The sequence below is a fragment of the Quercus lobata genome, chromosome 3 (assembly GCF_001633185.2).
Source record: "Quercus lobata isolate SW786 chromosome 3, ValleyOak3.0 Primary Assembly, whole genome shotgun sequence".
Classification (NCBI taxonomy): Eukaryota; Viridiplantae; Streptophyta; class Magnoliopsida; order Fagales; family Fagaceae; genus Quercus; species Quercus lobata.
The window spans coordinates 65,446,068-65,473,949 of record NC_044906.1 but is presented as its reverse complement, the minus strand read 5'-3'; the positions used below and the strand labels follow the sequence as shown (position 1 = coordinate 65,473,949).

At 32.6% G+C, this 27,882-nt stretch overlaps 1 protein-coding gene across 1 annotated transcript; it reads left to right on the top strand.

Annotated features, from left to right (window-relative positions):
- Positions 1-3,868: 3,868 nt before the first annotated feature.
- On the top strand, positions 3,869-8,971 carry LOC115978832 (single-stranded DNA-binding protein WHY1, chloroplastic-like). The gene is made up of 7 exons (XM_031100709.1): positions 3,869-4,255; positions 5,230-5,330; positions 5,463-5,555; positions 6,977-7,071; positions 7,513-7,586; positions 7,941-8,029; positions 8,630-8,971. The coding sequence occupies exons 1-7, from the start codon at positions 4,045-4,047 to the stop codon at positions 8,747-8,749; spliced, it is 783 nt and encodes a 260-aa protein (XP_030956569.1). The 5' UTR covers positions 3,869-4,044; the 3' UTR covers positions 8,750-8,971.
- Positions 8,972-27,882: the final 18,911 nt, after the last annotated feature.

Below are 27,882 nucleotides of genomic sequence, written 5' to 3'. Positions count from 1 at the left end.
GTAGAATAATATAATGAAGTTTCTAAATTTGTATAGCAACAGCTGGGGATTGAATGAACAGTTACCCAGCAGTTAGATGGCTGGAGATATTGAGTATTTGTCACATGATGAATATTAAGTTATAGGAAAAGAACAATGGGGAATTTTATCATTTAAAGTGCTATGTGATAAGAGATGCTTACCATATGTTACCCGCTACACACGGACTCGTCAGAGTTTAGGGAGTTGGAGAAGACACGCCAAGTAACATGTTTCTTTTATCAACTTTAAACCGCCGGAACTTTACTGAACATACCTCTTGGGTCATAAGCCGAAGATGAGATGACGTACCTCAGATTTTATTGTCATTTTGTGTAAATATGGGCTCTTGTTGAAGAAGCCGCTTGCCATGAGTGTAAGAGAGGTAATATGAGCTGTGAGCTTTGATTCATTGCTTAAGCCCAATCCATATGTTGATGTTGATAATGTCGTGGGGTTATGATCCCAATTGATGAAGAGGAAATGTGGACCATGAATTCGCCTCTTGAAGTAAGGATCTTGCGGGCCATGTGAGCTCAATCCATGTAGTTGAATGAGATATGAGCTTATTTTGGGTTTTAAATAGATTTACCCAAAAAATGAATAATATGTTGATGTGGCATGGGTTGCCAATGAAGTAATGCCACGTGGGCCGAAAAAAGAGTCCTTAACAGAACCCAACTTAGTTTTTTTTGTGGTACCTTGCTGAGTTTTTTGTTTGGGCAATGAAACCCTTTTTTTCCCCATGACTATCTCTAATTTAGCATCAGGTTCAGTGTAACCACGGTTTATATGTGTCCAAGAGGGCTTTTGTGGAGTAAGGGAGCACATGGGAGTATCTGAAATATTTGAGAGATCAACCAATGGGAGTCTAGCTGACCTGGCAATTATGGATGAAGGCTCACACATGACCACTGGTTGAATAAGCCCCACTACTTTACTACTCGCTTCCCTAGGCTTTTCTGAGACACCAGACTCCTTACTTGATACCAACTTCAAAATCCCATTCTTATCATACCTCTCCTCACCTTTTTCCTGTACTACATCACCTACATGTGAAGTGTGCAAAAAGTTTCTACTTGTAGCTTTCTGGCCTTCAAAACCCGGTACCCCTATTACATTACTCCCCTCTTCCCTCAACTTATCTAAAATATCACACCCCTCCCTTGGTAATAGCTCTAAATTTCCCATCCCCTCATCCATCACATCACCTTTCCGCTGCTTCTCATCCAATTCGAATAGTGCGTGCGAAAAGTTTCCTTTTGTATTTGACTGACCCTGAAAACCCGGTGGGATATCTTCCCCCTCCCTGACACGAGGATATGCAACAGGATTTAAAAAAGATGGAAGCACAGTCTTCGGGGTTACCTTGTCCATTGGTTTCATCGGAATTCCATTTGTTGGTGAGGAAGACTGGTTTGGAATCGGAGCCGAATCCCTCCCCTCCACCGTTGAAGCACTTGACACTTTCTTTTGTTGGTAAAAACCTAGGACTGCAATGGTTGATTTTCTGGTATGGTTTGACAGAGGGGCTCTCAACCACGTCCCATACTTCCTGTCTTTCCCAGTGAGCGAACCACCACTAGCGATCCAAAGCTCACAATCCCTTTCCCCATGGGTTAAACAACCACACCAAAAACAAAGGCTTGGCAAGTTTTCATACTTGAAGGAAACCCAACCCGTGTTTCGACCGTCCAGAGAGATTTTCCGTCCACGACAAAGAGGTTTTGAAATATCTAGAATGACTCTAACACGAACATGGTCGCCTCCCTCCATCACTGAAAAATCAGAGGAACAAACTTCACCAATACCAGAACATAATCCTTCAGCCACCATTTTGTTCATGAAGTTGATAGGAATATCGTAAACTTGCACCCAAAAAGGAACTCTCTCAAAATCCAAGTCTCAAAAGAGAATATTGTTATAGTATCTCTGAAACATCACCAAGAACTTATCAAAACTCCATGGCTGAGCAGAGAAATTTTTTTCACAGTCAAGCTTGTTTTCGAAGATAAAGAGGACTATATGGTTACCCTGATCCTTAACCTTAAAACCATTCTTGGTTCTCCATAGTAACAAGAAGTTTCGAGCTACTGCTTCAACGTTAATGACCCGTTTTGTGAGGAATTTTGCAGCCAAAATGAAATCCTTCGAGCCCATATCGGAACGGAGATCAAATTGTACCTCCTCCGGTCTTTGAAGAGATCAACCTTGTACAATTTATTTAAAACTAAAAATATTAAAATATTACGTTTGTATATTAATAGCCTTCATGTTTAGAAAAACTTTCACTTAAATTTAGCCAGATTGAAGTGGACCAAACTACATTAATGTGGCTCATTAGAAGCGTAATAACAATAAATGCTATACTTCAAATTTTAGATAATACGAGTTTGAGACCTACATTTTTTTATAACAAATTTGGATTTAGAAGATGTGCTCTCAACCCAAACCTGGCTTTTCCCATTATAAAAGTGCACAAAAGTGTATAGAAATCACTTAATGGACCAAAGTGGACCCAAATGGACAATAGCAGACCAAAATAGACCGAATGATTGAAGTAGAAAAATAGGACCAAAATGGACCTAATAAGATCGAATAAGACCAAAGTTGATACAATGGACCAAATAGGACCGAATAAGATCAAAGTGGATCCGAATGGACTAAATAAGACCAAAGTGGACATAATGGACTGAATACTACGATCAAATAGGACCGAATAGGACCAAAGTGGACCGATTATGACCAAATTGGACTAAATAAGACTAAAATAAACATAAGAACTGAAGTGGACCAAATAGGACCGAATTGAAATGAATAAGACCGAGTGGACCGAATAGTACTGAATGGACCGAATAAGACCAGAGTGGACATAATAACATCTAATGGACCGAAGTGGACATAATATATTGAAACGCTAGGCTGATTTTGCTCAATAGGAGCTTAGCAAAAATAAATAATACATTTAAACTTTTAGATATATTAGTTATTGCCTGTGATTTTTTTTTTTTTTTTTAATTTTTAAAGTTATAAATATAATTACAAATTCTATTCACAATCACAATTACAAAACCCATTCCAAAACTAATCTCATCTCCACCAGTCGACCACGTCGAGCTCAATCTCTATGGTGAGGTCTGAGAGAGAAAAGCAATATGCGATGCAAGAGAGGGGCAAAAGAGAGAGTGAGAAAGAAGAAAGAGACAAGAGAGGACTAAGGTCTAAGATTGAGAGAGAAGGAAGGGGCGAAGTGAGAGAGAACTAAGATTTGAGTTTGAAACTGAGACTGAGAGAGAAAAAAGAAAGTCAAGAGAGAGGAGAGAGAAATTGAATAAAAAATGAATTTTTCTTTTAGCATTTGAGACAATTGATGCCGTAGTGTTTTTGATGTTTGGTATGCTAAATATTAAAGATTTAGCATTTGGAACAGTTGATAATAATGCTCTTAATATTTGATTTTAATCATAAATTGTATTAAAAAAAAAAGACATAAATTGAAATGCAATTCTAAGCATATTCCCTCCTATTGAGTCATTTAATTTCTTTATTTTTATTGGTAAGACACATGACTTTGATAAAGTTAAATAAATATCACATATCACCTATTCAATTAAAAGATTAAAGGGAATTGGATGATTAAATGTGAAGGGATCTATAAGACCATTTTTTTTTTTTTTTTTGAATAAAAGATGGATAGAGGGGGCGACCTAAGTTGGCATCTTCCAGCCGAGCATGATCATAATGACCATAGTCTAAGACCATTTTGTGAATGCGTCTACCTTAAATGATATTTACCTTATACAAAGGAGGAATCTCTATTAGACCGTTCCATTAAACGCATGTCGTTTCCACCTTTCACCACCTTCCTACAATATGCACCGTACGATTTAAACCTCTCTAACCCAAACCGATTCCATTTCCAAACCCCTCTCTCTCACCAAAAAACCCAAATTGAAAAAACAAAAAAGGAAAGCGTAGCCGGGAAGAGAGTAGAGAAGAGAGAGTAGAGTAGAAGAAGAAGAAGAAATGTTGCGTCTACAGTCTCTATCTTCTCCACTCACAACCCAAAACCCAAAACTCCACCTAAACCTTAGCCCCACTAAACGCACCGCTTTGAAGTTAAACCCCAACATCAACACCAAAACCTCACTCTTCGTCGTCAAGTGCCAGCAGAGGTTCACCACCAACTCCTCCTCTCCAAACAACTCCTCTTTTGCTTCACAAACCCCCCCAGCAGGTAATATACAACACTTCCGCTATTCCCATTTCCTATTATCTGTTTGGTTGCCCAGAAAGAATGTTGGGAAATAAAAGAAAAAGAAAATAAGAATGTGGGTTCTAGTTGGTTTAACTAGTTAAAGTGTATTTTTGTCGAAGAAGAGATATGGGTTTGAACCCGCTTCCACCAAAAATCAATTGGTCACTTTGTTTGGTGGTAAAGAGTAATTGTCATGGACGCGATAAGTTGATATAGTATTGTATTCTAAAAAATAATAAAATGAAAAAGAATTTGGGTCATATGTTATACTATAATGATTAAATAAGAAAAATGCTAAAGCTAATACCAAGTATACTACAAAAAGGCATATAAATTGATGTGGCAATGTTCTGTATGTGTTTTGTATCATTTTAGCAACATAATGAATAAATGTCTGAATTTACTTTTTAGTGATTGGTGACATATTAGTTTGGAAGGCTTATGTAGTAAAATTTGTAATATTCCTGGAGTCATTCAATTAAATAATTAAATTCGCTAATTTTTATTCGCTGAAGGGCTTATCATGGTATTAGAGCATGCGTTATACTGTTACTTATGCAGTCGAAACTTGTTTGAATTCAACATGTTGGCCCCAGTTATTGTGGTTGAGTTTGGCCCCGTGTGATACAAAGTGTTAGAATTATAATAAAATGATTATACACAATTTCCTATCCGTTTAACCTTTTGGAATAAGAGGTAGTTTATCATGTTTGACGTCTTAGTTTAGTTTCTATTAAACTAAACTGCCCCTACTTTTATCAGCAATTAAATTGAGGGTTTATGCAATTTCTCAACTTGACAGATCCTAATTTGATTGTTTTTGTGAATTTGGTTCAGTAGTGAATCACCAATGCAATGAATAGAATAAGACGGGCCAAAAGAGAGGGTTCAGTTTAAAATCATCACTGTTAATAGTGTGATAATGGAATTACTGGTTTGGTTTGTGTGTGTAGCTGGAGCATTCCCGACTAGATTTTTTGTGGGTCACTCAATATACAAAGGGAAAGCAGCTCTTACAGTAGAGCCCAGAGCTCCGGAGTTCACACCTTTGGATGTATGTTTTGTCAAGTTTCCTGTTAGAAACATGGTTTTTGACTTATTAGTGATTGTGGTAATTGGTCTATTTTTTATGGTATTAGGGTTATGTTTGGGTTGCTTGGTTTGTGATGGTTTGTGTTGTGTGCAGTCAGGGGCATTCAAAATATCCAAGGACGGTTTTGTGTTGCTTCAGTTTGCTCCTGCTGCAGGCGTTCGTCAATATGATTGGAGCAGAAAGCAGGTGATCTACACTTGGTTATTTCATATAATAAAATGTGGAACTTATGGGATATGCTTTGTTATATTCTAAAATTTGTAGATTTGTGGATTTATGAGGACAATAATGGAAGGGAATCATTGAGTGAATGTTAGGATGGCAGATGATATTTTGTTATAACTCAATTCCCTCATTTGCACTTTTGACAATGATTGATTACATGCTTCTGCAGCAATGCTTTAAAACTCTTATGCTTATCAAAAAGAAATGTTTTAATACTCTTATGCTTATCAAAAAGCAATGTTGTAATCTTTCGATTGTACCATTCTATGCTCCGTTGATTTCAATCAGACTCCCATTTGAAAAATCAAGTCGGTGAGTTGAATGCCTTCATTGGGCTACAATCTGCTCATGGCAAAACTTTATATTGTCAGTGTACTTTTATCTTCAATAAGTAGCCCATTGTTCAATGTGGGTTGAAGCATATGGTTGCCTGGTTGTCTAAATGCTATTAATGAGAATAGTAATTCACAAATTTTAACAATAGCGCATGGGGACTTCTTAGTTCATCATGTTATTGCTCTAGGTTTACATACAACTACATTGATCTTAGTAAAAGGTATAGGTATTCCTTATGGTGAAACATGAGAAAGATGGATTGCTTAGAACTGGATGAAATTGTGTCCACCCTCATGACAACTGACGTGCTACAGCATTGGGAACTCACATTCAAATAATAATAATAAAAATTTTCACTCTAGACTGGATGGGCTGTCAAACCAAGGGAATCCCCTAATTGTCTTTTTCTGGGATTTCTTACCTTCCTAATTGTAGCAACTAGCAACAGTATGGTGACCTATTAAATCTAAAGAAAAGGAAATTCATGTTTGAGCCAATACAGGAATTTTTTTATTTATTTCTTTGAAGTGGCTTACATTTCTTATTCTTTTCCTAAACTAATGATATTATTTTATCAGGTTTTTTTTTTTAATTTTTTTTTTATTTTTAATTTTTTAATTTTATTTTATAATTTTTATGAGTTATTTATTAGTTATTTGTATACGCACCCACAGTCCCACCATTCTACTATGACAAAAGTCTTGAAGAATGAGTTGAGCTTCGAGCTTGTTTATCCTAGAAGTTGTAAAATGGTTGCTGGCTTAACAGAACCCTTTTGGTCAATGCTAGTTACAATATTTTAAGTTCTTATTCTAAAAAAAATGTGATAATCAAATAATATCATTAGCTTCTAGATACTAATACCAGATATCACATTTATTACTTTTTCTCACTTATCCATACAAAATAGTGATGTCTAGTAACTTATCCAAAAAAGAAGAAGTAATGTCTAGTATTAGTATACAGAAGTTGATGAAATGTGAACTCTTTGGAGATATCTTAAGAGTTTCAAATGCATGATGATACTTTGATTTGTTTGTATGTAGGTATTCTCACTATCAGTGACGGAAATTGGAAGTCTAGTTTGCCTTGGCAAAAAGGAATCATGTGAATTTTTTCATGATCCTTTTAAGGGAAAGAGGTACTGTCTACTTTATACCTCAATTGCAACATGGACATTATGGAGGGTTAGAAGCAGCTGTTTAGGCTGCAAACTCTTCCTATATGTTGTCTATTTTTTAATTTCATTGTTCTTTATGATTACATGAACTATATATTTTGATCATGTTGTCTGTCCTGTATGTAAATCTATATTTACCTTACTATACATCCATCTCTGTGTTCTGTAATGATACAGATGTACAATGGCAATAATATTGGTACTCTTTTAAATGTGGCTGTAACAATATATGTGCGATATCCATGCATATCAATACATTAAGGCTGGCCAAGCTATTTTTGTGTTCATTGATTCATGTTGCATTGCTTCTTGTTAATAACATTAGGTAGTGCTAGTACCCATAAACTTTAGCTGTTGTGTTTCATCACAATAAAATGTATTTAAAGTTGTTTTGTTTTGCAGTGAGGAGGGAAAGGTCAGGAAGGTTTTGAAGGTGGAGCCCCTTCCAGATGGTTCTGGCCACTTCTTTAACCTCAGTAATCCTCTTTCTTCTTTGAGTCTTGGCAGTGGACTTTCAAATATTGTTTGTTTTATGAGACAATAATTTTTGAATGTGATGCAGTAATTGTCAACTGTTTAATCACTTGAAGTTGTTAAATTTTATATTCTCAAGCCCAATAGCATAACTGTGGATATATACTTGCCTGTTTAAAACTTTTTTCATGTTAATTACCATAATGAATATATAAATATGTCAACTTAAGACAATAATGACGATAATGTTAAGTCACCAAATGATGTATTTTACTTGGATAAGAAACTAAGATCAAGTTTAATTTATTCATCTATAATGTGCTCTGTATCTGATCTTGTTATATCATTTTTTGAAGGTGTTCAGAACAAGCTTCTAAATGTGGATGACAGCATTTATATTCCTGTCACCAGAGCAGAGTACACTGTACTCATCTCAGCTTTTAATGTATGATACACCTCTCTCTCTCTCTGTTTGAGTGAGCGCGTGTGCGGGTGCATTATTTGTGTTTGGGTTCTATGTGGGTGATTGCAAGGAAGGGCATGGTAGGGGCTTCTTGCCTTTGATGGCAAGAGGGCATAGAAAATTGCCAGATCTTTTAAGAATATGTTAATGAAAATTCCTCAGATGATCCTAATAAGAAAAGGATTTTGGATTTAATGTCACCCAGATACATCCTTCGAAAAGCCAGAAATCTTAGTTCATAAATAAGACAAATCTTTGCCAGGTTATGTTAATTGCCATATTTCATTTGTTGAATGAATTATCATTTGAATCTGCTTTTGCTAGAGATTATGCTTCATTTGGAAATTATGTCAGAAACATAATTTTTGCTTTCCTTTGATGAATGACAAGGTTACCAAGTTGCTAAACAAATAGGCTGGTATCAGTTAATTATTTGCCACGTAAATCAACTGTGTTTTAGCTTGTTTTCTGGCTTTAGTTGTTGCTCCTTTTCTTAATGTTGAATACTTGAATTATCCATGTATGCATGCCTGTGTTTCAAGTTTCTTGCCATTTCTGACTTATTGGCTTGTTACGGTGCAGTTTATCTTGCCGTACCTTTTAGGTTGGCATGCTTTTGCTAATTCCATAAAGCCAGAAGAGACAAGCCTTGTGAATAGTGCTAATCCTAGATATGGGGGAGACTTTGAGTGGAGCAGATAGTGAACATTGCAGTGTCTCAAAACATGGTATAGGGGACTGGGCTTAATTTCTGAACCTTGTTGTTGTTGTTGTTGTAATCACTCTCTTTTTAGAGGGGTTGGTCCCAAATATTGGCACCACTTTATTCTCTTGTTCGAAGGAGGATTGAAATGACAATGAATGGACAAAGAATGCTACTATATTATGCCAAATGAAAGAGTGTAGGGCATTTGATGAGCGCAACAGACCAAAATCCACAAAATTTTAACGTAAAGAGGTCACAAGGTTTCAAACTTTGGATATACATAGATTTTTTTTTGTTACTAGGTAATGAATCCTTAAAAATGAATTTAAGGAATAGAATAAAGCTATGGATACAACATTTTCACAACAAAAGACACCGTTAATAATATGTGAAAAAGTGATTTTAGATGAGAACCAATAACAGTTTGTCGATAAGACTCAATTGTGAAATTGTTATAAAACTGTTGTGGCTGTAGCACTAATTAAAAAGAAAGAAATATATTCTCATAATAAATATTGGATTAAACAAGAACTATATAGAATCATATGTATATAAAAGATTAAACAAGAACCTTGACTAAGGGAGGTGCTTTGCTTTGAGTTGGAGTACAGCAGACATTTATTCTGCTCAAGTACAATAAATTATTTGGTCTATCTTACGAACCTCTTTCCCCTCCCCAAACTAAGGGGTCTGTCTAGCTGACCTAATAATTTCTCATAAATTACATCATACTTCATGGTTCAAAGGTCTATTAATTTTGATTGGACTGTGAGTGTCACGAAAAAAAAAAAAACCAGAAATCACAAAGCCAAGTCATAGCCATGTACTAGTGTATCAGAAAGCCAAACCATGTCAACTCGTCCTCATTTCCCTCAACCAAAAAAAAAAAAAAGTGCAAAATTTCAGTAAAGGGGTGAAATAGAAAAATTCTAAGACCAAATAAAATGGGACAACAACTTGAGCCACAATTGTCCACGTGGCAGACTGTGAATGATGGAGAAAAAGTTGTGGGTCTATATAAAAGTGACAGATAGTCAATCACAGTTTGACTTGTAAGATAGTTGTAGCAAAAATTATGACAATTTATGTGGCAAAAGTTGTGGCAATATGTGATATTAGAACTGCTCGGTGAAATAACATACAAACACCAAGAATTTCAACTCAAAGATACCATGCCCACAGAAATCCCATAATGCTATTCTTAACAGAAGTGAAGTGACAACAAACATACTATGCCCACAGAAATTTCATGGGGATGATTCAATGCATTTCATTCAAACTGATGTGTAGCTGAACAGAAATATAGTGATACAATTATATTACGAGAGGAATTCTATACAAACCAACAGACATTAAAAAAAAAAAAAAAAATCATACAAGTGCTTAACTTAGGTACAGTTAGTTTTTTCAGGTATTGTATTTTGGGTTTTTTTTTTTTAAATTTTTTTTTTATAATTAAAAACAAATGACTGCATTAATCAATGCAACACAAACAAAATTATATTTGTTTAAGAATAATTAAATCCAGCTGAGCTAATTTAATAGCCCAGGCCTTCGGTCTGGTTTCTCAAAAAAAAAAAAAAAAAAAGAATAATTAAATCCGATGCAGTCAACCTAAAAAATTGTATTTAAATTTTGCCCTCCATATAATGCTACCACCTTGTATATCTTCATCATACTTATGTTCTCAAACTTTTGGGTGTTTTTTAAGTTGTACATTATCCCCTCTCTCTCTATCTCTCTCTCTCTCTAAAAAAAAAAGGTTGTACATTATCCTCTTATTACATTAATAAAAATCTGGATATTGATCATGTGTATAACATCACATCTCCCATTGATTTCATTTTTTTTTAAATGATTATAAGAATTTCTAATATCTAATTTGCAAACTTAAAAAAAAAAAAAAAAAAAAAAAAAAAACTGTATTCTAAATTTACAACCACAGAATCAATTTTATAAAACCAAATAACTACAACTTAATGATGCTCAAGCTATGTTTATAAGCATTCAGATTATTCAACAAGGCCATTAAAATTTCTTGTATAACATTGTTAACTATGTGATATAATGAAGCTTTCTTAGAACTCTAAATAATGTTACTGTATGGGCGCTTGTGTTTTGGACTTAAGATGCATTCTTTTAAAATGACACATTCAAATCACAAATGCTTATATCATATATATATATATATATATATATATATATATCTCTAAAAACTGATTAGATTTATTAAGCCTCATTAAGCAATGTGACAAATTATTAATTTAAAAATTCCAAAAAAGACAAGGCGTCTCATTGTTAAAATATAATTTTTTTTTTTTTAATTGTCAAGAAGTTTTCTATTTGATTATATTGTGTAATAAAATGGGATTGAAGCATAGTAGTTAAGAGTGATTTATATATAATTTTTAATTTATGGACAACAAGGTTAAGAGTAAATTGACTTTACTTACTATTTAAGATTCAAATCAATGCCTAATCAATTACTTAATTGGATTTATTCTTAAGCATGATTTTACTCATTGACTTATCTAATTTTTTAAAATGTAGCCTTGGGTTAAACGTCATGAGAATGAGATTGTGATGAAAAATATATATTTAAGATAACTTGAATAATTAAACCTCCATATTGATTTCTATTAATTAATAGATGATGGCTAACCTACTTTAGTTTAATATTTTGTACTATATATACAACAAGGTTATGTAGTATATCCTTTATCGATAGCACCGTGTCATCACCACGATTTAGTCCTCCACCGTAAACAATGGAGTAGGAAAGAAATCTTTCGGACAGGCTCACCTTATCCTCACTTTCTTAGGATCAAGGGGTGCAGAACATGAGATTGAGATTTGATACAATAACTAGGTTCACATTTCTTAGGTTCAGCCCTTGGATTAAAAGTTTTCAACGTTCTAACTTTTACCTTTTCATATTTTTACTCTTTTAACCTCTCTCTCATAAAATGTGGTATTGCATGGTGCAATAATCTATCCGTGCAATACCACTTTTAATAGTGATGCTTTACTAGATGAATAATGTTGTATCTACAATATTTTTAAAACAATTTTATAATTCTTGTCACAAGTTGTTATTGGTTTTAAGCCCATCATTGACATCTCTGTTGAATCCACCAATGATAGTTTGTCACATGAAATTTGTTGTGAAATTGTAGTATAAATATTGTAGACATAGCATTACTTATACTTAAGCTTTAAATTTTAAACATCTCATCATGTAATAATGCATCACAATGATGTTTCTATGGCTAAATCATGCCTACAATGTAATCTCTATATATATTGTGAAACAAGTGAAGTGAGCAAGTAATGCATTGACGCATTATAAATATGAAAAAAATTTGATCATACTAGTACAAAGCCCATGAATTATTTAAGCAATTTTGTAAGAAGCATGATAAATAAAAATAAAGGATAAAATTTAGCTACAAAACCAGTTGTAGTCTAAGGTTACAAACTGCTCTAATAAACTGACATGTGTAAAAAATGGCATGTGCATTGCATATGATTACTTAAGTAAACTTAGCTCAACTAACCCTTTAACTACACCACTTATTAAAAAAATAAAAAATAAAAACTAAAACACTAAAACCCTAATACGTATTCTCTCTCTCTCTCTCTCTCTGACTTCACTGTAAACCCAAAAATGCAGAAACCCAATCCCTCTTCTCTGTAACCCAGAAACCCAATCCATCTCTCTTTCAACTCACCACCGGTCACCCCAATCCCTCTTCTCCCTCCACCACTAGTCACCCCAATCCATATATTTTAAATAGAAGAGACTTATACTATTGTGCAATCATTAGAGAAGAGGGATTTTCTGTAAGAATTATTAAACCAAAGAACTGATTTCCATACCTTTAAAATGAACTGTTGTTTGTACCTCATCAGAATCTTTGCTTGGTTGGTTGTAGGTTCTGCACTCTTCTTAAGGTGGTGATTATATTTGATGGGTTGAAGCTTGTAATTGAATTAGTTTAGTCAAAGCAGCGAGTATGCCATGGAACCCGATTATTTTAATACTAATTTGAAATTTTATTGGAATTCTTGAAAGCAGTTACACGTGTGAGGGAGGATTTAACATACAAACTACATAGGCATTCTTCACCGTCAAGGTTTTAGTGCCATTGTCTCTTTTCTTCTATTTCCACCACCACAAGCACTAATATTGAAACAATTTTAGGGTTGATCTGAAGTCATGACACTAACAAATATCTAAAGAAAATTAATTTAGATATTCAAATTAATTTCAGGGCTGATCTGAAGTCATGACACAAAAAATCTTCCTTCGATAATAATAGTTGTAGAATGGTGACTTCAAAATTCCAATAGTTGTAGCAAAGGATGTAAGAAAGCCTGTAAATCTATTCGTGTTCCTTTGGTGCTTCATTTTGGGTGTCATGGAATCAGCATACTATGTTCTTGTTCCAATTTACATGTGGATCAAAGATCAAGTCATGCCTAAAGGTCAACCAATCTGAGAGGGAATTTATTGGCTTTTGCACCTGATTGTAATGCTTTAGCCATATGATTACATTTTCTTCCCTCATTTGTAAACAAGTTAGCACCTTAATAGCCCTTTTCATGGTTCTGTTGATGCTCTTGAAAATAAGTTTGCATTAGAGTCTGGTCTTCTGTAGCTTTATGTATCTATGTTTAGTTATTAGAGAGGGATTGGGATTTTGGGTTATAGAGAAGAGGGATTGGGTTTCTACCTTTTTGAGTTTATAGTAAAGTCGGAGAGAGAGAGAGAATACGTATAATGGTTTTAGTTTTTAATTTTTTTAATAGGTGGTGTAGTTAACTAGGGTTAGTTGGGTTAATTTTACTTAAGTAATAATGTGCAATGCATATGCCGTTTTTTCCACATATCAATTTATTAGAGTAGTTTATAGCCTTAGGCCACAACTGGTTCTGTAGTTAAATTTTGTTAAAAAATAAATAGATTGTTTTTGTGGGGGCCTGAGAACCGAGGAAGAGATCGTTGAGCTGTTATCATTATTATTAAGGCATCATAAGCCCAAAGAGGGAATCCACCCGAGGAGGAGAAGAGACAAAAGACTTTTGGGAGATTCAGTTGGGAATGACAAATTGTGGAGAGAGACTCATGGAGGGTAAGGGAAGTTTCCAATGAGAAGTAGTTTACTGCCTCCGCATTAAATGGCTGGCAACAGCTTTATTAGCTGTATTGATAAGGAAGTGACCTGAACAGTGGAGATCACAGTTAAGCAGCTCCTTCTACCACCTTCATCAGAAGTTTAAGAGGATAGGTGTCATGATGAGAATTTGGGTAGGTGGAGATGAGGGGCTAGGATGTGAAGTGCTGAAAAGTATATAAGGGAAGGGAAATTCTAGATGAAGGGATCGGCAACAAAGAGAAAAAAAAAAAAAAAGTATAGGTGTTATGATGAGAATTTGGGTAGGTGGAGATGAGGGGCTAGGATGTGAAGTGCTGAAAAGTATATAAGGGAAGGGAAATTCTAGATGAAGGGATCGGCAACAAAGAGAAAAAAAAAAAAAAAAAAAAAACAGAATCTAGAACAAGAACATAGAGAAAAGAGAGTGCACAGTGTATTCTTCTGTGTAAGAATTGACTTCTTAAGCAAGCTTGTAATAAGCCTTATATATACTTAAACTTTGATTTGTAGTCATTATTACCCTATCTTTGTCCTCGGGCTAAGCCCCTCCTTTTGTTTAACCCACCCTCTTACAAATATCTATTGATTTGGGCCTAGTTGAGTTACACAAACCTCACTACTCAAAGTGGCTTGGGCTATTTAATTTTCGTGTCCTTACAATTGGCGTCGACTGTGGGAAAAAAAGTGTTGTTGTGGGTTTATCCTGAGTAGTCATGGCCAACTTGGAGCAAGATAGAGAGGAATCTGTTGGTTTACAAAGGGAAAATCAATTTGTAAATTTAGAGCGAAGGAAAGACAGGCACCATACACTGAGTGTCATGGTAGAGTCTTACCACACTGAACATACAGAGAGGAGTCACTCAAGGACAAGAAGTCATGTTTTGCATGATGAGGAGGCTCGGAAGTTGCAGCTTAAGATAGATCGCTTGCGCAGGAGACTGCGGCGAAAGAAGCGTGATAAGAGGAGTTCTTCACCCCCAAAAAAGAAACAACAAGAGTTATAAGCTAGATAAAAACCTTGTAAAAAATTAAGAAAAACTCCTATGCACGTCTATGATTCGTGGGAACCTTACCTGGTTCCCCTTCTTGGGTGGGATAGTGCAATCCATCATGCTAGTCTCCCAAGATGATGAGAAAGTCCTCGTCCATACCCTTGTTTGACTCAAGCATACAGAATATTAGCCTAATGGATGAGATCGTACATTTGATGTAGTATTTAGTCTCCTTCCCCTTCTGGTAGTTATACACCTAATTCACATCATGCCATGTGAGGTTAGTCCCCATTTTTCGGTTTATCATATCTACGCTCCTGAGGACCCTAAAAACGTTTGGGGAGCATTGGGTGGGGGTCAGCCTATAGTTCATTAGGAAGTCTCTAGTGACCCTGCCCATAGGGATTTCCATCCCGCCTTTTATGAAGGCGATCATCGGAATAATTACAGAGCCAGGAAGTCTGTTCATGACCAACCATTTGCCTAATTCATAGTGTCAGAGTTCAACACCGCTAGGGATCCTATATTTAGCCCTAAAGGCAGCCATGCCTTCAGGGGTATCTACTAACCTAGCGAATCTACCCATGGAATCTTATGGTATAGGAAATAAAAATTTGTGCAAAAGAATATGAATTCGAACACACCTACGAACAATAGAAGAATCTCCTCGCGGGCAACCGTTTCAACGAAAATTGCCAAATGAGTAAATAAGATATAGCCAGCCTCAACCTCTCCTTATATAGAGGTGAAAAATGAGTGGTAAAATTCCCGCTCATAAATGGGATAAATAAGGATCATAGGATCATCATCGTACCGTGGAACATGGCGGGACAGGCAGCTACCTAACACCATAAATGTGAGATCGTGGATACTGAAGCGTCAGGAGTGTGTTGGAGACAGTTGAAAGGATGTCACCACGTGGGAACACACATGGCACGCATTAAGTGAAATTGTATAACTAAAACCTTGCTCTTTATCTCAAATTTAATAGCAAAAAGGGGCTATTGTAAGGGCCCGAGGACTGAGGAATGGATTGTTGAGTTGTTATCATTATTTTTAAGGCATCATAAGCCTGAAGAGGGAATCCACCTGAGGAGGAGAAGAGACAAAAGACTTTTGGGAGATCCAGTTGGGAAAGGCAGATTGTGGAGAGAGAATCATGGAAGGTAAGGGAAGTTTCCAATGAGAAATAGCTTACTGCCTTTGCATTAAATGGCCGGCAACAGTTTTATCAGCTGTATTGATGAGGAAGTGACCTGAACAGTGGAGATCACAGCTAAGCAACTCTTTCTATCACCTTCATCAGAAGTTTAAGGGGACAAGTGTCATGATGAGAATTTGGGTAGGTGGAGATGAGGGGCCAAGTTGTGAAGTGCTGAAAAGTATTTAAGGGAAGGAAAATTCCAGATAAATGGATCAACAACAAAGAGAAGAAAGAAAAACATAATCTAGAACAAGAACATAGAGAGAAGAGAGTGAACAATGTACTCTTCTTTGTAAGAATTGCCTCCTCGAGCAAGCTTGTAATAAGTCTTATATATACTCAAACTTTGATTTGTAGTCACTCTTACCCTATCTTTGTCCTCGGGCTAAGCCCCTCCTTTTGTTTAACACACTCTCTTACAAATATCTATTGATTTGGGTCTATCTGAGCTACACAAACCTCACTACTCTAAGTGGGCTTGAACTGTTTAATTTTCATGCCCTTACAGTTATCATTGTACTTTTTTTTTAACTCATAAAGTGGACTTATGGAAGGTAGCTATGCATAAAGAGTTAGCAGCTAATTAAAAGTGTGGGTGGATGATGATATTTTCAATGTTGGTGTGGTGTATATTTTATTTTATAAATATAGCATTGCAAGCAAATAAAGCAAAGAGCTTATTGTTTTTGTTTCTATTAGAGTGGAGAGCTTGCTGTAGTCAGTCCTAAAGGGAAACCCTATTACTTATTACTTGCTATATACCCCTCGATCTCTCCGTTCTAACGTCCAAATCAAGACCTTAAATGAGATATTCATCATGATAATGATTTTGTTGATTATATAAGAAAAAAATGGATTTCTGAGGATGAGTGACCTGAAAACAAAGGCTAGTCCTATTGGTTTATGGGATCAACATTAGTAAGATAATGGTTCACTTAGGATGTTGGTCCTTACTATTTAGGGATGGCAAAAACACCTTCATCTCGCTCAATCCACCTTGCCTTGTTCTGGAACACCCTTTCGCATGTTCCTCCCTTTTCTCTCTTTTTTATTTTCATTAGTATTGGAACCACCTTATTAAAGATAGTAAAATATGTCCAACCCACCATGTCCCTTACTTGTCCGGTGTGAGTTTTTCTCTCTTATTTATTTATTTATTTTTCTCATGATTTGAACCCGCCTCGCCCGGTTGTTGTCTTTATAATAGGTAGCCTAGACTCCCATATCTGGCTATTACCCATTACCCTTTTAAGTGTCAAAAAGGAAAAAAAAATGAGTTTCATATGGATGAATGTAGTGTTAGTATTTACATTTGTAAAAATCACATACCAAGAAAATTCAAATAGATAATCAAGTTCAAATAGTATTTTTAGGTAATTTCAACATAGTTTCTGGCTAAATACCTAATCGACATCCGTTGACCAGGACTAATATATTAATTACCACTTGGTTTAGTTTATTAAGAATTACATAAACTTTCTAGGTTTTGAGTTTTATTGAATGAACAACTTCCTAATCAAATGCCTGTGTTTCATCATACCATTGAGCTGTCAACAGCAGCATCCTACATCATAATATATAGCTAGTTGATCCCTTAGATTTTGTGAGTTTAAAATCTTCTTTGGAATACTAAAGTCGGACTAAAATAATTCTTTATTGTATAAGATGTGGTAATCAAATACGCGTCATTGACCTAATTAGGATATTAAACCTAAACTTAGTTAATTTCTTTGTTTGTTTATATCTATTGGAACCTAATTAAAATGAATAATTAAGTAGAGGTGGACTTGTTTTTTTTTAATGCCTTAATTATTTTACTCGTGGGATCATGTGCTAAGTCAAAAAGAAATGATAAGGTCTCTCACATTAATAGAAGAGGTAACCATAAAATATAATATTTACACAAATTATTTTATTGTATATATGTTTGTGGAATCAAGTTAACAAACAAGTAAATAAAGAAACATGCATGCTAATAAGACCTGCTGATAACCTTTCATCAATTTTTGGTTGATTTGCAACTTTGTCTTTTACTATGAAAGCTTCAGTTGTTGAATTATTCATAATTAAAACATTTTTTTTTACGTAATGATAATAAACTTTCACTAAATTAATAGTAAGTTCCTAGCTCTCTGAGCCTCTTTAGATGCAGTTTTTACTTTTTATTGCCGACCACATTTTTATATCGTAAACCAGTAAACCCATTTCCCTTTTCACCAAATGAATTTGATACATGTTTACGTTTTATTTATTTTAAGAAGTGTGGGAAAGATATATATTAGATGGTGATTGTTACTTTGTTAGATTGAGGTACGTAGTATAAGGGTAAAAAAAATATTTAGACAACTTTAGGTCAAGGTTCTTTGTTTATTACCTTATAATATGTAATGATTTTTTTTTTTGATGAGATGATTACTTTTCTTGGATTGGGATTTTAATCAAATTAATCATTATTTTCATTTTCAATGAAGTTTTTCAGACACGTAAAGTTCCATGTATTGAAAACAATGGCGAGAGTTGTGCGCGTATTCCTTTCAACAAGAGCATTACTAAGGATATTTATTCCATTTTCTCTAGCTTTCTTAAATCTTTAGGGCTTGAGTTATTTATTTATTTTTAGAAACAAATACACACATAAAGGATAGGGAAATGAGTTGAGGACTTGAGGTTGGTCCACTTAGTACTGTGGGTTAAATACTTAATTAGTATTGTGGTATATGGTCTACGATAAGAAAAACAAAAACTTGGGGGATGTTTGGAAGAAAAGAAAAAGAAAAAAAAAAAAAGGAGATAGAGGGAGATGAAATGGCTAGTGAAATATAAAACCCTAAAAAACACTTTGAATCCAAAAGAGTAACTAATTATGAAATTCATTAATTGTATGAATGAAAATAAAGAAACTGAAATTTTTTGCTAATTCATTTTAATCTGTTTTAAAAACCTAATATCTTAAAAGCACTAAAAACACCTACAATCAAGGAAATAATTACCCTAAACCTTAAAAAAAATAAATAAAATAAATAAATTACAAAAATTAATTATAAATTCTGTCCTGAATCACAAAGAAATCACAATGTCCAATGTGAAAAGGAAAATGGCATGAGACAAAATCACAAATATAGAAGACATGTAATGACATATGGTCAACAAATTTGGTTGTTAATTAAGTTGAATTTTTATTTTTTAGGCACTATTTGGGGCAGTATCAAGTCATAAAAGTGACAGAGAGGATTACATAATAAAAGTAGAAACTTGCTTAAGATATTTTAAGATTAAAGGTGGGCCTAGATGAAAACCAATAAAAAATTGGTCATATCACCAATTTGTAAAAATGTTATAAAATAGTTTGTAACTATAGTATTACTCTTTGTTAAATCATTGATTCTACTAAAAGTTTAAGCTATAAGGAGATGATGATAAGTTTAATTATTTATTCACATAATTCTAACACTTTCCCTCACATATGAGCTTAAATTCCATTTTCATAGGTACGGTTTAACATGTGAGATTTTTTTTTTTCAATGAAAAGGTTCGAAATTTTATTGAATAATAATAGTAACCAAACGTATACAAGGTAAACTCCCAAAACATAGGCAAGGGAAACCTCCCTAAGAAAAGTTAGAAAACAAACCCAGAAGGAAGTAAAAAAAGAAAAACTAAGAGAAACAGTCTATATGATTAAGAGTTTCGTTGAGCCACCATTAGTCTCTGATACTCCTCTAGAAAACCGACAGCACCATCAACAATTTTTCTCAATTATGGTGGCGGTTTTAGGAATATTTTTTAGGGTGATCATTATAAAACTTAAATTATATAAGATCTAATCAAAAGAGTACTTTCGTATATTAACAAATAAAAAATACGCAAATTCATAAAGTCTTACAATTTCTTTCTATAAGTTTTTTGATTTTGAAATTGTTATATGACAGTCTAATTATCAATACAGCAAGCTACATTTGTTTCAAAATTTTAGTTAAATAAAAATTTTCTTGGATTTTTTTTTTTTTTTTTTTGGTAATAGCCTAATATATTGTTAAGGAGATCAAAGTTTAAGAACAAAGTTTGGTTACAAACTTAGTCGTAGCCTAAAGCAACAACTCTCACTAAAAAAATTAACATGACTATATATTTTGAAACTTTAACTGTTGAATTGCATGTTTTTTATGTTCTTAAAACACATGTCAAATTTCATGCTAATTGGCTGTTATTTATTATTCGATCCAGAAAATTATATTTTATATATAATTTTAGACTATAAAAACTTGAAATTTAAACATTTGATTGATGACATTGCTCTTGATATTTGATTTTCTTGAAATTTTACAAGTATGGAGGATATGAGGAAAAAAAAAGTGTAATCCAATGGTGTATTTGTCAAAATTCACATCCAATAAAAAGAAATACTAAGTGGAGTTGTAGCTTTAGTCTACTACCAAGTTTGTTATCAAATTTTGTCCAAAGTTTAATTATGTTAGGCCTAAAAAAATTTAGGGTTCTCACAAATTTTTTTAAAGGATAAAAAAATCAAAAATTTTTAAAATTTATATATAATAATAATTTTTTTTCCAAGTCAGGGTTCTCACAAATTTTAAAATCTCATTTTATTTGAGTTCTCTCAAAATAAAACTGATTATGAGCATTCCAAATAGCCGAAGAAGTCATTACCCATCGTTCAAGCTCTTGGGAAATATCCTAGACATCAATATCTTTACATTTCTGTAACCTATTTTGGTCCCTAAATTTTACCAAAAAATTACTTTTCATCCTTAAACTTTGTAAATAATTTATTAATAGTTTAGTGACAAAAATAGAGATGAAAAAAATAATTTTTTAAAAATAATTTAGGGACAAGAAAAAGCTTTTGGTAATATTTAAGGATAAAAAGTAAAATATTTTTCAATAGTTTTTCGATAAAAATGAAGATTTCAATTGTTTAAGAATGAAAAACGAATATTTTAAAGTTTAAGGATGAAAAACAAACTATTGATAAAGTTTAGGAACTAAAATAATAATTTAGCTTTTTCTTTCTTTTCTTTCTTTTATTATTGTTATTATTATTATTTTTTTAATCTTAGAAGGACATTTAGATTGATATAAAACTACAGAAGAATGGAGAATAAATATTAAGGTTGAATTTCAAAGAGCTCATTTTTATATCCGTGTGTTTCATGTGCAGCCCACGTGATCTTTGTTCACCTTTCAAAAGGCGCCGATGATTGTGACTCTTTTGACTCCAGTTGTTCTTAACATCAAACAATTTCACAAATGATAAACCCCATTTTATTGCCGCAAACTAATTTTCAAACCAAAATGGTTCACCTTTTTCATAGTTGAAGAATACTAGATTAATTGACTACCATTGGAATAATCCCTAGGGAAAAATTATGACAGCTTTTCAATTTAATATTTTTTTGATTTTCCCATTTCAACGCAAATTATTAAAATGAAAAAAAAAAAATTATTTGACCAAAATTTGGCTATATTTTTTGAATCAATCAGAATAACTCGTTCAGACTAAAGATATTATAAATTCAATTATTGACTTGATCTAATTAATTGATATGTATGCTTCGGAAAACCTTTGCTTTCTTAGGTTTTGAAACAAAATTCAAAATTTTAGTCAGTATACGCGATGTGGGTTCCTTATTAAATCGTCAAAGGTGATCACGTTGATGATGCAAGCATGAGACGTGCCTTTATTAGAGACTAAACTCAGAAATAGAAACTAAGGTGTTTGGGAGAGATGCAACACGACTGTGAGGGCATTTGGATAAGTTGTAAAATGGTGTTTTGGGTTTAAAATAAGCATTTGTAAAAAAGTTACGAGGAATTGTTGTTGTGAAACAGAGTTTTGGATTTTAAAAACGCATTTTTAGACTCCCAAAATGTATAACTAAAAGGACCCTATGTCTATAAGAACCTCGCACTTCACCGTGATCGCACACAACCATCGGTTTTGAATATCATTTGTTAGGAAGAGAACACCTTGAGTAACTTCAAATTGAGTAGTTAATATAATATATATATACATACATATATATATATATATATATATATCACTTAACTCAAAAACTTAACCTTATGAGTTTGGGTGCAATTATTTTATATTAATCACCTACTCTTCTCATCCCCCTTCCCCGTTATATGTGTGTGTGTGTTTATCAAATAAAAAAATAACCTACTCTTCTCATTATTAGTATTCAATACGAGATTTCACTCACATGTGTATGCTATATACCCAATATAAGGCTTATAGAATGTCCATTTATAAAGATTATTAAATATTACGGGAATAATACTTCTTTTCAAATGAATTGTGAGTTTTATCTTGAATTTAAATAATGAAAATCACTATTATATGAGAGGAAAATATCATTCACAGAATACTGAATAAATGTTATTCGTCTAGTCAAATTAATAACAATTTCCTTTGCTTCTCTTAACATATTTTTTATTGCAACAAAAATTATCATTTTCTACCAAGCACTCTAATGATGTGTTGATGACCAAAGCTAACAAGGCATGCTTTTGCATTGCACAATCCATTTTCATTACAAAGTGTTTATATTATTTTATAAACTCAAAAGAGGCCTCAAAAAATAACAAAATTTCTCTAGAATTCTCTCAAACTAATTCAAAGGCTCTCCTCATATGAGAAGACCCTTAGGTGGAGCCACCAAATTCTTAATCACGTTATTCTAACATCCCCTCACATACGCGTCTAAATTCCTTCTCCATGAATATGATGTTAATGTTCAAATCCTATTAATATCTTTGCCTTTAGTTTTCATGTTTCTCCTTACATTTTCTATTCTAATTTGTAAGCCTTACATTTTCTATTCTAATTTATAACGAAAATTTTCTCTAATGTACTTAATTGTGTACTTTTAGATTTGTAAAATATTATATATACTTTTACTTAAAAAAAATACGCTAAGAACTTTGTAGTTCAATTAGAATTTCTAAGTGTTTCCAATGAAAACATCTAAGTTCAAATCCCCTTCCCTCACTATCGAATTATTAAAATATAATTAAAAAAAAAAAAAAACCTACAACTTTGAAATTGATTCACTAGATTTGAAAAATAAATATAATGGACACTTTTTCAGTTTTCATCTCAAGCTAATGTATGGTGGTTAAAAAAGTGGTTCAAACTTGTGACATGCCAAAGTAATGGGAGGCTCTACTTCCATATGTTACCAATACATTTTGGTCTAAGCTTCACTAAAATTAGTTTAAGAAAAATGCTAGGGACACAACAATTTTACAACAAATTTTTATGTGGCAAATTGTTAGTGGTAGGTAAAAAATAATAATGCAGTTATGGGCCCAAATGAAAACCAATAACAAATTGTAACCTAAGGTTTGTTGTGAAAATATCATGAATGTAGCACTTCTCTTAGTCTAAGACTCAATTTTATACAAGAAGAGCCTATCATTTTTGTTTTTGTATTTTGTATTTTGTATTTTTTTGGTGTGTGTGTATGCAAGTTAGAGTGTTTATATGACCGAGGGGTATATCATGCATCTGATGCATGCATGATATATTTTTCCCATGTGAACAACCAAAATTGCATATGAATTCGTCACTGCTTATCTGTTTTATTAATATTATTTTCTTCTCTAATGGGGGAGGGGTTTTGAATCTAATTCTCTAGGAGAGGCTGGATAGTATCAAATTACAAAATTTTTGTCATTTCTTTAATCTCAAGTTAATTATTTCTTTAATATTCTTTTTTTAATAATAATATTGCTAGCACCTTCAAACCAACCATTATTGACCAAAGATGGTATGCACTATGCACGCATCAAAGCGCCTCCATTTTGACTTTCACTAAAATCTCCACAATGACTTGCAAGTTGCAGCAGAAATGGTCATCTGAGCTTGCTAAGTAGATTAGGTATCATTTGGTAACATTTACCTCGTTTTATTTATTTATTTGTTTAAAACATATATAGTGGTCACTTTTTTTTCTCCCCTTATGAGTAATTCTACATCTATAATATTTTCACAATAAATTTTAAGTGATAAATTTTTACTAATTCTAATCTAAGCATTCTATCGACATCATTTTTTTTTCCTACTAGTAAATCAGTAACAACTTACCACTAATTAAGATTTGTTGAGAAATTATTATAAAAATGTTATGTATTTCTCTTAGTTTATGAGTATAAATTAAAACAATGCTATTTGAAGTCTTGTGTAGGCCATATATGGAAGTGTACCCTTAGGTTTGCATATATATATATATAACCTCCTCAAAAAAAAAAAAAATAAAAGTTTGTATATAACAATGCTTAACTAGATTACAAATAGGAAACTGCCACATCATAAATATCGGGAAATATTTGGGCAAGCTATGATGAGAAAACATATCTTTTTGCTAAATCTGCTAAGGGTCTATTTGGATACCGCTTATTGCTAAAAATTGAAAATACTGTAGCAAAATAATTTTTAAATGTATGAATAGTGTCGTGGGATCTAGTTTTAAAGAAAAATTTGTTGAAATCCGTACTTGCAGGTCCCGTGAACAATGCACAGGAACGCAAGGGACAGCACAAACGCAAATGCGTCTGTATCCAAACGCAAACGCATTTGCATCCAAACCCACATAAGTTGACTCTCCAAATTTGGAAATAGAAAGCACATTAAAAAAACTAAATAAGTTTATATATATATATATATATATATTTTTTTTTTTTCATCATCACAAGTCTGTAAGGGTACCCTTAGGTTTGCATATATATATATATATATATATAACCTCCTCAAAAAAAAAAAAAAAAACAAAAGTTTGTATATAACAATGCTTAACTAGATTACAAATAGGGAATTGCCACATCATAAATATTGGGAAATATTTGGGCAAGCTGTGATGAGAAAACATATCTTTTTGCTAAATCTGCTAAGGGTCTATTTGAATACCGTTTATTGCTGAAAATTGAAAATACTGTAGTAAAATAATTTTTAAATATATGAATAGTGCTGTGGGATTTAGTTTTAAAGAAAAATTTGTTGAAATCCGTACTTGCGGGTCCCGTGAATAGTGCACAGGAACGCAAGGGACGGCACAAACGCAAATGCGTCTGTATCCAAACGCAAACGCATTTGTATCCAAACCCACGCTAAGTTGACTCCCCAAATTTGGAAATAGAAAGCACATTAAAAAAACTAAATAAGATTATATATATATATATATATATTTTTTTTTTTTTTTTCATCATCACAAGTCTGTAAGGTATGAATACAGACATTAGACAATAAAATAATGTCAATGGTGGACTCATTTAAAAATCATGTGTGGAAAATTTATAAAAAATATTATATCATTATATTATTTAAAAATAATAATAAATAGTATTTTCATAGTATTTTTATTAATATTTCTACCCATCTCGCCAGGGGTAACGTTAGCTTTGATCCATGGGGATTAAATGAACCCCCTAAGTAGCAAAATATTTATATATTTTTTTGTTTTGACTTCTTAAAATAAAAATTTGAACATCTTGAATCCCAAATTCTAAATCATTTTTAAGTTCAACTGAAAATGATCCATTTAACAATCTATTCTTGCAAATAAAATTACAATTAATTTATACTTTTGATCAAATTTGCGAGTGGAGTGGTTGAATTTGAAAGTGTTTTTAAATTGTTATTTGTTAAGTAGGGATTGGGACATGTGCCAGTTAGTCAATCAATAATTAATAAATGCTAACACTTAAGGAAAATTAAACAATTAGACAAGAGGTGATTCTAAATAAAAAATAAAAAAAATTAGGCAAGGGGCGTGGGACAAGGGAGTGATTGAATGAAGACAAAAACAAATGTTAACACAATAAAAATTTTCTTAATAGAATTACAAAAACTAATAGCTGTCAAAGTTGAGTTAAGTTGTTAAATAGAAGAATTGTATAGAGAAAGACAAACTAATTGATAAAAATATTTTAAACAATAGTAATTAAAGTTCACTTAACAACAATATTAATATGTTTATTGTATTTTTATTTTTTTAATTTGAGATAGAAATCTCATTTTAACCTAATCTAAATGTATATGTATGTGAAACTCCTTCCTAAAGACTAAAATCCTAGCCCTTATCCTCTCGCCTCACAAGAACTTGTACTTGTGAAGTGACCATCACGCCAAAGATACGCAGTGGTATTGTATTTATAAATAATAGATTATTTCCAAGATTTAATTTTAGTAATTATAATCAGTATGTCCATTATATGAAGAGACAATATATCAAATGAACTTATATTTTATCTTTTATTATCTTCTTAGCACTATGGACAGATTTATAATAAAACCATGTAGACTACAAAATTTATCTCCTACTTAAGGTTTATTTTTTTATTAATCCCCCTAGAAAAAAAAAAAAAATCCTAGAACCACCAATGCGTCTTGTTAATTTACATATGATGAGATCCACATATAATTCTAGCGTGAAAAAGATAAAAAGTGTGTGCAAAATGTTAAAAAGTGAAGGAAAAATAGTGCCACTAACAAAAACATTTTATTAAATAATTTGCGTGAATAAAAACATAAGTAGATAGTTATTTGTCATTAGGTCTTGTAGCCTAATGGCACTCGGTTAAGTTGTAACCTATAAGCTCGGGGGTTCTATCTCCCTTAATTACCCAACTAAAAAAAAAAAAAAAACAGATAGTTATTTTAATCACTATTAGAATGTTATATAAATTTTTCTCCAAACTGCTTTGAAGAAAACTTCATAAAGAAATATTCAATCTTTAATCTAGAAATTGCAATAAATGTCTTAATTTGACGTCATTGTTGATTTCCTTGTTTGACCAAAGTCGGTGCCTGTATGACATTTTACATCTATGAATCTTCAACCTGACTGGTGGATTAAAGTTTTTTTCAAAGTTACAAGGAGGCGATGAATTTTGAATACATATAAAAATATTTTTTGTTATTATTAATACGTAAATTTGTGAAGAAGCCAGCTATATAATAAAATAAAAATAAACTTTTGTTGCTTTTCGAAGTGTATTTTACTATTTTTTTATACGCTGTTAGACATTTTTGTCTGAGTAATTAACATGCAAATAAGGATGAGTATTGGGGTTTAAATTTAAAAAAAAAGAGAAAGTCAAACTCTAGAGGTCTTCCTGCTTATATAAATAAGAATCCAAACTCCTACGGAAATGGCAAAGCGCTAAGGATTAATTGTTTCAAAAGCTATGGAGAATACTACTACTTCGGAGGAAAAGTCTTTTCTTGGAAATACAATTATTATGGAAGAGAGATCAATGAAATCTAATGGTAAAGAAGAGAGTACTTCAATGGAGATTAACAAGGTGATTTCTTTTGCCTACTGTTTGCAACTGATCATACTTTGCCACAACGGTTTTCAACACTACTTTTTAAGTTGGTTTTTTACATAAAATCTTTGTTTTGTATGAGTTAATTTGGTTTTAGATCAATCAATGGTTTTGATTTTTGATATATATACACGAACATTTTATGAGGGAAATATATACAAGTTCTTGAAAATTTTCAAACTTTTATAGATAAATCTTCAGATGTGTTTAAAACTCTTCTTTATATAAGTCTTTTTTTCTTTTGGATTACTTTGTTGAATATGTATAGCCGACTATAATTTTGGGATTAAGACTTAATTTTTTGTTCTTCTCTTTTTGTGAGAAATCCATCGTAATTCTTTTGAATTTTGTTTTATACGTTCCTTATGCATGGATGATGATCCCTATTGTATTTCAGGAAGAACGAGGCAAGCATATTGAAGAAGAGG

Excerpts from the sequence above, each read along its gene's own strand:
- LOC115978832 (XM_031100709.1), top strand. The coding sequence starts at position 4,045 with ATGTTGCGTCTACAGTCTCTATCTTCTCCACTCACAACCCAAAACCCA. Across the intron at positions 4,256-5,229 it reads TTCACAAACCCCCCCAGCAG|CTGGAGCATTCCCGACTAGA; the intron begins GTAATATACAAC and ends TTGTGTGTGTAG. Across the intron at positions 5,556-6,976 it reads ATGATTGGAGCAGAAAGCAG|GTATTCTCACTATCAGTGAC; the intron begins GTGATCTACACT and ends GTTTGTATGTAG.